At 43.0% G+C, this 12,723-nt stretch overlaps 1 protein-coding gene across 4 annotated transcripts in view; it reads left to right on the top strand.

Annotated features, from left to right (window-relative positions):
• Window positions 1-12,723, top strand: part of ERBB4 (erb-b2 receptor tyrosine kinase 4) — a 626,958-nt gene that overhangs the window by 232,164 nt on the left and 382,071 nt on the right. For all 4 annotated transcript variants that reach the window (XM_065069063.1, XM_065069064.1, XM_065069066.1 and 1 more), the window contains exon 2: window positions 11,659-11,810. In XM_065069063.1, coding sequence (XP_064925135.1) covers window positions 11,659-11,810 — 152 coding nt within the window. The remainder of the gene's footprint in view (window positions 1-11,658; window positions 11,811-12,723) is intronic.

Below are 12,723 nucleotides of genomic sequence, written 5' to 3'. Positions count from 1 at the left end.
AAGGAGCAGCAAATTAGTGTTCTTCTTGTCATAAACCTTTCTCTTTCCCTTCATAAACCTGCTTTTTCATATGTTATTTTTTAAGACCCTCAAACAAGCTCGGATTTCCAAGCAGTGTTCATCAGAGATCTGAAGCCTATCAAAGCCACTGGTCAGGCCAGTGAAATAAAGACCTTGGGTTTTGATTTTGTTGGCATCTTGCTTTGTAGAGGAAGAGAAACAGCTCATTTAAAAATTGCTTTCTGAGTTCAGCTGTCAGAGAAGCTTTCTGTTGACCTTTACAAATTGATACCGTCACAATCAATGAACAGAAGTTTAAGGGCAGTCTCTGGGGTGGTGGTGGGAGGTGGATAAATCCGGACATTTATAAAATATATATGGAGTGCATTTCTTTTTAAAATGCACTCAACAGAAAGAACAGAAAGTATTAGCAGGAACCACATTTGAACAAACTGATCTATAAAGAAGTTAAAATACATTATTTTGATAGGAACAGTTACTTAGAACCTACCTTTTGGGACAAATTCTGAAAAGATATGAAACAAAAAAAACCAACCAGTAAATATGCCTGAGGTTAGTCCAGTGTAGCAATAGGTTGGCTGAGGAAAACAATTAGAGATTTTGAAGTCGCTTTGCCAGATTTGACTGCAAGGGAAGTGCGTTTGAGGAGCAATTTCACAGAAGCTTTGCCTCCCCACTTGCAGCCTTGGAACGTGAAACAAAGGCTTGGTAGGAATTGCATGAGGAGAGGCAAGTCAGTCTGGGATTTTACCTGCTGGCTCACTCATTTTTAAAGAATCAATGAGACAAACCAAGAAGCTCATCAAACACAGACATGCAGTCCTGACCTCCCAGGTAAAGCAGGTAGAAACTTTGCCCTCAATACACTGCTCATATATGATCAGGTTATCAACTCAAATACAAGTCTTTCATCTGTCCTCTTAGGCAGGCAGCCTTTGCCAGTGGCTAAAAAGTATTCCCTTTACTTTCTGAATAAGAGGGAAAACATCTTCATTGTAGCAGTATGGTGTTGCATGGAAAAGCTTATTAGTGTTACATGGAAGAGCTTTTTGGGCGCTCAACATGTATGAAGGATAGGCTGATTTTTATTTAGCTTTTTCTTATGTTTAATTTAAATTGTGCAATCCAGGACTTGGTTGAAAATGTGCAGGTTGCAGAGGGTGGAAGTTTGGTGTTTGCAGGCACCTCCACACCCAGTGTGGCCGGTGGCAATGCCGTACGTCACCATGTGAGGCTGTTTGTGTGAGACATGCACTAACTGCAACCCTTGCAGGATTGTCTGTGGCAGGGGATAGTAGCTTAGAGTTCAGCTGTATGTTTTCATACCTAGCATATTGAAGTAAAAAAGGTTCTTGTATGGACTTTAGTTGTTGAAAGTTTGTTTTTCTTGCCTGAAAACTGATATCTGAAAGCACTTGGTTTAATAACACATAGGTTTTATGACTTAGTTTAGCCACGGGCAATTAGGAAAATACAACCATCAGTTTAAGGAAGGCTTGTGTAAGAGAGCACTTTAGATTAATTCTATGACTCAATGACCTTAATGTATATGGCCGCCACAGATTCTAGGTCCCTTTTTCCAGGCCTGGTGTATTTTGGCTCCAGACAATGTGCAGCATCCACCCCGTGGGCCTGGCCAGCCCCAGCACAGCACCTGCCTCTCCCCGCAACTGCAACGCCATTCCCCTCATCTGCAGTATTTACAAGTTTAGATAATTACCATTTCAGCTGTCTTACAGGAACTGAATTCTCCTGTCTGCTTGACAAGGTTATCATGTTGCTTGAGAGCCTGTTATTTTCATCAATGAAAAATAAACTGCGTGCAGTTTCAACTTAATAGACCCTACGCGTGTTGGTTAAAATAGGGTAGTTCCTTTAATCACATTCTCCTCCATTGCATAGTCACCCTGAAGCAGTTGGGTAAAGCAGCTCCAAAATGTTGGGCTTGCTCTTGCTTGGTTCATAGGGACACCCGAGCCCCGGCATGGCCACCTCAAGTGCTCCTTGTGAGATGTTGTTTTTCTTTATTTCACAAATATTTTATCCAGGGACCTTTTGTTTAAGCCTCTCTGCAGTTTTGTCTTCCAGGGTTGCCAGAATCTGGGGAGGTTGTTCTCTCCGAAGCAATCCATTCCTTTGTGTTTAAACTTCGTAGTTATTTTAATCATTTTATTAGGTAGTATTTGGGTTGTGTGATAATTACTAATTTAATGTGAGAAAAATTTCTATGGGAGATCTTGGGGAAATACCTTTTTTATGTCATAAGTGGCTTGCGCTTATCCTGTAACGATGCAGTGGTTGCTGTGTGCTTTAGTGGTGACTAATGACCCACAGTTACATTAGCAAATATAAAAGCACCTGTCCCACCTACCCTGTCTGAGCTGTGTCTTTTACATAAACGGTGCTTAAATAGTAGTAAGTAGGATCTGAGGGCTCGTGTGCATTTTGCCAAGTGTATTTTAAATGTTGGAGAGGCAGTGAGGACTGGAATCCCGTTCCCATCGCAGCGGCTGCCAACGCTCCCGCTGGATTTCTTGGGCTGCGCATCAGGCAGGAGCTGAATGAATGCGCTCCCCGTGCACACACAAACTCGGTGTGTTTGTACAATGTTAATTAAAATGCATTTAAGTTGAGTGAATGCTTGCGGTATTCAGGGGCCCTCTGGGGGAGGAAAAAAGAGAAAGGCAGGGAAAGGCCCCTGGCTGTTGTGGAGCTGCATGAGTCCTGCTGGAGTGGCAGGAGCTGCTTGAGAAAGTGGTTACTGCCGCAGCACAGTGACGATGCTCTGTACAAGCTGAGCACCCCTGGGTCCCCAGGAAAGCACTGTGTGTGGGGGAAGGAGCCCTTCATGTTCCCAGCAAAGCAGCCTGGTTTGTGAGCTGGGACGTGATTTCAGGCCAGCCTCACAGCAGATGTTATTGGCATCCCTCACTAAATTGATTTGAGTTGAAAGCACATGTACAAAACCCGGTCCAAGTTCCTGTGGTTTGTGCTCCATCATCTTCCCCAAACTCCTTCCCCTGGCATAGAAGCAGCATCCCAAATCCTTCCCCCTGCTGAGACCCGTGGAGGTATCCACCTCTTCACCCTGGTAGGGAGCCAGGATACACCATGGTGCAGTGATGGAGGGAAGCAGGTTGGATGAACTGTTACTGCTGTGTTCAAGTGGGACTTGGGAAGGGCGGGTGTTGGAAAGCAGGGAGACCAATGTTTGCAGACTCTTGGGCCGTCAGCTTGGCACTTTGCTCTGTGTTTAGCTGTCTAAGAACATGTGGCTTTGTATTACTCATTATCATCTATCTGCAGACTTATTAATTTTAGAAGGTGTTGGTGATGGTTTGTACTTTGCTACTGTAGGGAAGGATTTTGATCCTTAGCATTATGAGTTAGATTCACAAATTTAATTTTGGGTGCTTGCAGTCAAGTGGCGAAACTGGAGACTAGTGCAAGAATCAACAGCCTGTAAAGGTCTTCACCAACAACAGGGAGAGTGATTCCTCTGCGCAGTGGTTCAGAGCAGCAGCATAATTTATGTGGACTAACTTGCTCTCTGGAGTGGTATTTAATTTCCTTGGGAAGGAAACATAGGTTGGTTGGAAAAGGGGTGCTGGTGATATTCTTGATCATACTGGGAGAGCCATTAAGGAGCCCAAACTGGAAACCTGGTAACAGAGAATAGTCCTGCTAGTGCTCGGAAGCTGGAGGGCAGAGGAAACTCATGTTGTATTTCAGAGCTATTTGAAAACCTTTGCACTGTCTCTAAACAAGGCCTTACCCGAACTAAGCCAGGTATTGGGCGCAGACTGCTCAAATCTTTCTTAGATAACCAAAATAATCAATTAATAGACATTATGGACTTTATTGGGGACTGAATTATGAATGTTAAAGACATTTCAATGCAGTAAATTATTTTTCACATCCTGCCTCCAGTAAGAAAATCCCACACTCCTTCTAAGTTATCATGCCACATAAGTGGCTGTAAAAGAAATCTTTAGTTTTAAATGCTTTTGTATGGCTTCTTGTATGCCAGTAATTTGCCAGTTTGACCACCAGAGCCAGTGAGCACCTCCTTGGAGCTGGCTTGATGGGGATGGTGGGGAGCAGTGCAGGGCCACGTGTCACCTCTGTCCCTTGGGTTCCCCGCCAGCTTGGAGGCTTATCTGCTGCCGCCTTGTCGGAGCAAGCACTTCCAGATTCACAGCAAGACCTCAAGGAGAGCCAGATGATAGAGCAGATGGCAGATGACTAATTTGGCAAAGTTAGATGAGTGGAAATTGTTTGCTTTAATTGCTTGTCAAGTCCAGTACCTACATTATAGTTAAGAAGCAACTATTTACCCTCAAAATAGAATGAAATGAGGAAAGAAAGTGTGTGTGTCTCTGAAGAGTAGAGAGAAAAAGTGAAGAAGTACCCAGAAATCATAATTTGGTAGAAAGGCTTGGGTGGGAAGAACCATTGGCAACACCTTGTGTATTCATTTCTGCCTTTTTTTTTTTAATGATATCTGTGTGCTATAACTCCTGCAGTACATTTTTCCCATTTTGTCCTTTCCAATTGCTGTATCATAATATATGCGAGGAAAACTAAAAGAGAAACAATGTTGGAAATATTGGCATAATGCAAGCAGATGACAATGGCTTGACATGGCACAGGCAATTATCCTGAAATGCTGCAGTATAAATCTAGCCAACATTTTGATGCCATTTTTTGGTTGGTATGGAGTGCTGCATCAGTAAAATATGCTGTGTAACATCCACCAAACAGATTTTGGAGAGCTCGGTGCAAGGACAATGTGCCAGCAGCATAGTAAAGTGTTATCACACATCACTACTCCTTCCTGATGAAGTTACAATCACTGTCAGTCTTTACTGTGCCTATTTGTGTTCCTGGTCATAAAATTGAGGAAGGTCTTTCCTTTGTAGGTGGCATCTGGTGAGCCTTTACTGGAGGTGGGACCACCCTGATAACACACATCCCTGCAACTTTTCTGGAAGTGCTGGGAAGCTTTTACAGTGGCATGTGAAACAATATTGGGTGTTCAGTGAGCAAATTTCAGGGAATTAATCAACCCAAGGCCTGCTTCTCCATGCAAAGAAAAGAAAGGCTATAGAAGTGTTTCAGAGCATCCTTTCAGCATTTCAGATTAAAGTCTGGATGGAAAATTTTAGTTAATTTGTTATTTTAGTTATTATTTAGCTTTATCTAGCAGTTGTGGAGAGCTTGACTTGGAAATTAAAACAAAGAATAATGCTCCTGTATTTCTAGGCTGTTTGCATGCGGATATAAGGGATTAAAGCCATGCTGGTGTGGGTCACAGCTGCTGTGGGCCTCCCTGTACCATGTCAGCTCATCGTGGTGACTTCCTGCCAAACTGAAGGGCAGCTGGATGGCAATGCTGAGCTGCTCCTCTCCTGAGCATGCAGCTGGCCAGGGGTTCATGGCAACTGGGTTGATTGCATGCAACTGGATTCAAATGGGATGATAATTTTCTAGTGTAGAGTAAACCTCACGGAAGGAAAAGACTTGTGCCAGCTGAGCTTTTAATTAGGAGTACAGAGAAAATTGTGCTCTCCTTCATTACAGTCTCTCACCTAGGGAAAGCAAGCCTCTAATTTTAAAACACTCTCCAAAACCACTGGGTTTACGGGAAAATGGCTGGTGACCTCAAGGAGTTTTCTGCCTTCTCCCAGAAGACTGTAAGTGCAGGCACTCCCTCCCTTCAATAGGATGTGCCTAATTGCAAGAAAATTCAGGGCTTTTGCCGCTCATTCGAGGAGAGCTGTAAAATAATAATGAAAGGATTAAAATATGTTTACCCCTTTCTGTGTGCATGCATGATAGGATGCCCAGGCTGTTGCTGAGGGTGCAGAGCGTAATGAAACAAACAGAGACTGCAGTGGTGTTGCAGGTAATTAGTTGTTCCTTAAGGGGCTTGACTATTTCCCCCCATCTGGGGTTCTTAACAGATTGCCACGAGTGTTTGCAATTATTAATAAACAGTTACATTAACTGCCTTTCAAGAAACCCTCTCTGTAAAAATACAGCTAATTTTGCAAATAGATGGGAAGGATGGGAAAAATAATGTGTTAGAAAGAGGTGCTGACTGTGGTTGGGTTCGTCCTGTCTGGGGTGAAGGAACATGTGATTGATTCTCTTTTCATAAACGCACTCCTGAAATCAGCAGGTCTGAGTGTTCAAGCTTCCTCTTGTGTTTTTGGCCCCCTTGACATACCACTGTGCTGTGTTCAGGCGGAGGCTGGTGCAGGGCAAATGCATCTTTCTCCCACTTCCTCACCAAAAAGATAATAATGAATGTTTTATGATTCAAACGAATATATCCAGAAGCTCAAGATAACTCCCTTGGAGATGATGACAAGGATGCCTCATCACTGCTCATCTGGATGTGGTTTGGGAGAGGAGCGAGATGGTATTGCAGGTGGCAGTGACCATGCCGGAGACTGTGATTCACTCTTCCTGAATAACTCCAAATGTAGGCAGATCCGGAGAGGGGTCGAATAAGAAATGAAACAAATTGACATCCCTCTAAAAGTTAGTTCATCTGTTGAGCTGGGAGGATTACAAAATCCATTAGTATTACAAGAAACAGAAACTAGATTCAGTCAAATGTGATTTCTTAATTTAATGCATAGATTTATCATCAACAGAGCAGAGCGAAATAATGGCCTAAAAAGCAGAAACTAGAGGACATTTTTAAATGCCTCCATTATTTGCTGCCTTTGAGTGAGCATCTGAATGATTTGGCTTTGTTATGAAAAAAAAAAAAGTCAATGGGAAATTAATTTCCAAGTCATGTGCATTGAATATTGATGAAAAACATAAATTCAATTCAATATAGATGATTATTACTGCTGTAATTGGGGCCATTAAGTGCTGAAGCTCTTCTCCGTCACTTGAGGTAGCTGGTAACAAGTAAACAACTGAAGTGTGAATGTGTTAGTGCCCGAAATCCACTTGTGTGATGGCCAAGCAATGCTCTGCCCCAGCGCCCACCCACAATTATCCGTGTTCAGGGTGCAGATGAAAAGCAGCCATGGGCTGGCAGCCTGGCTGGTCACCATCACCATTGCTGGTTTGGGACGTCTCAGGTGCGTGTCCTTCAGCTTTGGGATACGGTTAGCAGTGGGTGTCTCTGGGCACGTACACACGTGTATGCTGCAAGGTTTGTTGCCAGTATACGGCAAGACATGAATTTGCCACATGTGTGTTGGTGGAAAGCTGTGCTTGAGAGCTTCAAGACAAGCTGGAAACCTGGTACAGGCTGTCAGTCAACAGCTCACTGGGGCTTCCGTCTGGGAAAATGTAAGGGGGTGTCAGATTTTCCTGGGTTCGTGTTGAAATGGTGCTGAAGGGTTTCACTCATTGAGATGCCTCTGTAAGACCTCCTGAGCAAATCAGGGATGTACATGTTTGTAGATGCTCAGCAGTGAGGGAAGCTGCAGATGGGAGGTACATCTTAAGCTGCTACTTTTTTGACCTCTGTTAGAGGCAGGGAAATTATAATACTACTTTTTATTATCCAGGAGAGGTTCTGCTGCAGGGACTGCTTTTAACGTGCAGTCTTTATTTTCTTGCCGCTCATCAGTTTCTGGGGCTATATAAAATAATGTGCCTAACAATATATGACAAAGTGCTTTGAAGAGAGTTTATGAAATACAGATTATGGGGGTTTTGCATGGCATGACAATGAAATACATTTTGTTGTGCTCATGTTTATGCCTATATATGGCTGGAGCATCCCTGATAATATGTATTATTTTGGCACTTAACTTTCAAGAGCTGTTACAACCCATAGATGCCTGTTGCTGTTCCAAGAGATGAGCAGGAGTGCGAGGGGGATATGTTCGAGCTCAGGGGCAGGGGGAATGGAGAGCCCATGGGACCCCTGCTCGGCTTCTACCTCACACACAGTTACTTTAGTGCTCCTTAACTGTTTTGGCAAATCAGACCCAGAACAATTCTTTTTGCCCTGGAGCAGCTGGGAGTTGCCTCCTGTGGCTCAAAATGGGGGGATGTAACTTATTGCTAACTACCTGTCCTCTGCTTCCTTTCTGGCCTCTGTCCCTCCCAAGTTTGTCTCTGTGGTGTGTGTGGGCAAGCAGGAGCACCTTTGGAAGTGTACATGGAAGCAGTATTTCTCCTTCATGGCAGAAATGTCTTTTTACCTCATTAGTTGTGTTTTACCTTAAAAAAAACACCGACAGCATATCTAATCACTCTGTTCTAAAGGACTCTGCAAAGGATGGACGTGCTTTCCCAGCTCTGTCCTTCTGCAAGTGATGGTTGATCTAATCTTCTTTTCTTAAATACTTTTCACGATTTTATATTTTGAATGTGGCATAATTATTACGTGCATCAAAATTATATTTTTAAAACCCATGTGGTAAAGCTGAGGTACAGAGAAATTAATGGCTTATTATAATAATGGTTTATTAATGACCCATGTTTCACTTTGGGGACTTCAACTTGTTCTGCAGGCTGGGGGTCTCTCCCACTCCAAGAACTGTTTCTACATCATTTGCACTGCTGGTTGGGTACCCATGGCAAAAAAATTGCATTGCTGCACCCCCCGATTGATGTGGGATAGTCTCACTTTTTGGGTGTAACTTGATTTGAGGCAATCTGTAACCAATTTCTTTTGTTGTTGTTGAGGGGAGATGACCTGTCAGGACAGTACAGAGCTGTGAAAGCCGAGCCAGGTCACGCAGTGGTTAGGAAGGTTGATGCTGGGCAGTGACTTTCCCTGCTTTCCCAAATTTCATGGCAGAGCAGCCTGGGAGGATCCACTTGCTTGTTCCTTTTGCCATGTATCAGGCAGGCAGCCAATGCCCAGGTGTGAACTGGAACAAGGAGATGTTTTGTGTAACAGAGGGCATTTCTTTTAAGACAGAAATTAAACGCTTGGAATTGCTATGAGATAAATTTAAAGGATCAACATAATTTCTTCTAAATTTGCTTTTAAGATTTTATTCATCCAAAAGAATTTATTTCCATAGCAATATCAAAAGCTGGGAATAGTTACTGCAATAGTTTCATTGTGCAAAATTAATCTTACTCAAATAAAAGCTGCAGGCCTGGCTTACATCTGGGCTGGCTTCACCCCCATCGAATCCTCTTGCAAGAGCAGGCTCCAGGTGTTCTGCCTCCTTACAGCAACAAATGGCTAAATTAGCTTTTGTGAAACGTTTAATGGGTGTGCAACATGAAATACCAGTGTTGCAGTATATAGCTTTATTAGCTGAGCTGCTGGAATTGTTTTCTGAGCTATGTTGATCCTTAGCACTAGTTGCAAAATGGACCAGAAATTATTTATTAGTTTCAGTGGAGCCTTAAGACAGAATAATACTTTTTCATCTGGAAACACAGTCAGTCTTGTTGTTATAGATGCTGCTACTGCTGCTACTTTGAAGGAAAAAGCAAACAAACCGCTTCTGTAATTGGTAGCAAACATTTTTGAAGTCTTCTGGCAGGGACAGGTGTGCGTCTCCCTGGAGTGTGGAGGTGCTTGTATGGTAGATCTCGAAGTCGTTCCAAATAAAAATTTAAATACGAGCTACGATAGGGCTTTGTATTTTGAAAGGAAAGATGTGCCATCCCCTAGCAACAGTGGTTAATCCTTCCAGGTGTTCCCGGTCCAGCAGAGCTATGTCAGGTCCCAGTGGGACCATGTCTTTCCATCTTGACAATCCTCAAAAATGGCTATTAAAATATTATAAACAAAATCTTGTTTAGATATGTTTTACAAGAAAACTTTCAAAGCAGGACTTTGTGCTTTAAATTAAGCCTTGAGTTGAAGTGGTAGTTTTTATTTTAAAACATGAGTAAACCCCAACCATTTTTTTTTTCTGCAACACAATATAGTGAATATATGTCAAATATTTCAAGTTTTTAAACTTAGCAAGGACTTTTATTTTTACTAAGTCATAGAAAGAAATTTTTAAAATTGCCTCCTTTAAAATATCTCTGGTATCTAGACTGAATATATGTTTGGAAAAGAGGTCTCACATCATGCCTGTTCAGATTTGGTCTGTGCTCTTTAGCTGCTAGGAGACACAAAGCCCAAAGATGATCTGATAAATCTGTCATTCTGTGAATGGCTTGTGATGAAACCAGCTCCTACTGTCCCTCCCTGGTGGGGAGTTACGGTTCAGGAGGAGCAGATTTCTGCTGCCATTTTCAGGGCAGAGGAAGTTTCCTTGGGAGAAAACTTTGAGCAGTTTGTGGGGTTTTGGCTGTCCCCCGGAGCCCTTCGCCAAGAGGCTGCTCGAAGCTCGAATCACCCTGGCACAAGAGCACATTGCTCTGTAGCAGAGAGACTGCAGCGGAGAACAGGGAATGAGGAAAAAAGTGGGGGGTGTAGTAAGTAAACAGTCAATAATAGTAGTACTCATAAACCTAATTACTTTTGATATTTAAAAACAGGACCTGCATCATTCAAAAGAGCATATTTTAACCAATTTTACTGATTATGCCTACAGTCAGGGAGAAATTTGTTTGTATTGATCTAATCCAGGGGTGGGAATGACTCTTCTGGTCTGGCTTGTGTTTTGCATAATATAATGCCCATTCCAAAAGTTTAGATATATTCATATTAATTTGCTCGCAGATAAGATCAACCCACAAGCTGTTGATAAAGAGGAAAAATAAGTGCATGCAAAAAACAAGTCCAGCCTCACACTTGACCATTTCAGTAGCATCGCTGTCTGAGAGCCACATGATAAACAGCTGTTGGAAAATGCTGCTTCTGTGTTTCTTTCTGCATTCGTTTTTGTCTTTGCTTGATGCACAGCAAGCAGAGATGCAATGCTGCAGTAGCTTTGGACTGGACTTAAAAATTCAGAGCAAAGGATTATGGTATTAAAGACATCTTCTGAAAATTAAATGTATGAGGATGATGTTTCCTAACTCATCTGACATGTCTCCATTTGTATGTTCGGATCACAGTCTGGTGATTTGTGGAAGGATGGCATGTGTTTTGCTGTTGTCTGTCTCCTATTTAATTGTGGAAAGCTGGGAAGAACCTGGGCTCTTAAGGAAAAGGATGGGGAAAACAATGATGAGTATAAGCCTTTTGGTCAGGTTGCTCTTGCCTTGTCCAACAGACCCTTCTGAGCATCAGTGTAATAGGGAAAGTGTTGGATTACCCAGGTCAGCTTGGATGCGTGGGTCTCTCCAGCCTTGTGCCCTTTAATCTGTGACTGGCACATCCCTGTTCAGTGTCCGATCCTGTCACGGGCAGTGCTAGTAGGGACTTTGCTGAGACTAGGGTTTGGCCCTTTAGGTGCTGGGTCAACTAGTTTTGCGTTTCTCCTGCATTTCTGTGTTTTCAGCCTTTCTGCATTTGGTGGTAAATACCAGCACTTCTTCCCATGTGCTGAGACATGTCTAAATGGCTGACATGATCACAGACTGTATTTGTACCTGCCTCTCACCACTGAGGATATTCAAGTAACTTCTGGTGTGTTTTTTTTTTTTTTTTTTGAAGGACCCAATCCTGTGAATAAACCAGGATTTTTGTTACAATTGCCTGTATCCCCATATAAAAACTCTATTTCCTTCTCTGCTCCTGTACCCCTCTTCCATACTCATTCTGACTGTGTGTCCTGTGGTTTCTTGCAGTGTGTGCCGGCACCGAGAACAAGCTGAGCTCCCTCTCTGACCTGGAGCAGCAGTATCGGGCCCTACGCAAGTACTATGAGAACTGCGAGGTAGTGATGGGCAACCTGGAAATCACCAGCATCGAGCACAACCGAGACCTCTCCTTCCTGCGGGTAAGTGATCTTCGTTTCTCTTTGGAAGTAGCCAATGATACTAGTCTGGATAAGGGTGGGTCTCTCTCCCACAAGCTCTACTACAATATAAGAGGATAATAAAATGTCACAGATGTGCAGAGAACAAAAGCAATGTCGTTCTGTGACAGATGCTCTGAGTACGCGTCATTTAGATTTATCAAGGACTCAGGGGAGAAAGCTGTGTCACTACACAGAAAGGTGACACCTTGCAGGTCTCTATCACTGTGTGTTGCCAGCAGGTACGGAGCAGGAGCGGGTAAGGTAGGGTTTAGAAAGGTCAGAGAATCATGCAGATAAGCACTGGAGGCTTGGAGAAGCTAATCCTAATGAAATGCTATATATGGACTGGTTGATAGGCTAAGCAAGGGAAGAACTCTGGGCAAGATTTGTGAAGCATTTAAGAAAGGAAAGGTGATTACTGAATGAACATAAAACTCTCTTCCTGTACAAGACTAGAGTTACGAGCCTAATTGAATCTGCAGCACCCAGGGGAAGCTGTGATAGATGCAGGCTATCCTACCACTATGGAGCTGGGGTTGTGCACTCCCTCAGCCCTCCTTACATTGAATTTTGAGTAAATATCATGCTTCCGGGTTTGCGAAGGAACATTTCAGTGTGGTTCATATGTTCTCTGTTAACATTCTAACAACCACAAGGAGGGAAAGGTGAATGCCAAATTAAAAGAGTGTAAGCCCAGCATTATTTGGCATTCTGAAACTAATTACGTTTGAAAAATATCCCAGTAAAGGAGTGATCCAGTAATTGGTGAGCATCTGAGGATGCTGCAGGTGATGTGGCTGTGACATGGAAGAAACTGGAATGTAGGTGCAAGGACCATGGTGGTAAGGGCAGCCCACGGCAACATGGTTGTAGGCTGTGCTGGTCTTAGTCG

The sequence above is a fragment of the Columba livia genome, chromosome 7 (assembly GCF_036013475.1).
Source record: "Columba livia isolate bColLiv1 breed racing homer chromosome 7, bColLiv1.pat.W.v2, whole genome shotgun sequence".
NCBI lineage: Eukaryota > Metazoa > Chordata > Aves > Columbiformes > Columbidae > Columba > Columba livia.
Note: the sequence above shows the minus strand (reverse complement) of the source record. Positions and strands in the feature narration are given on the sequence as shown.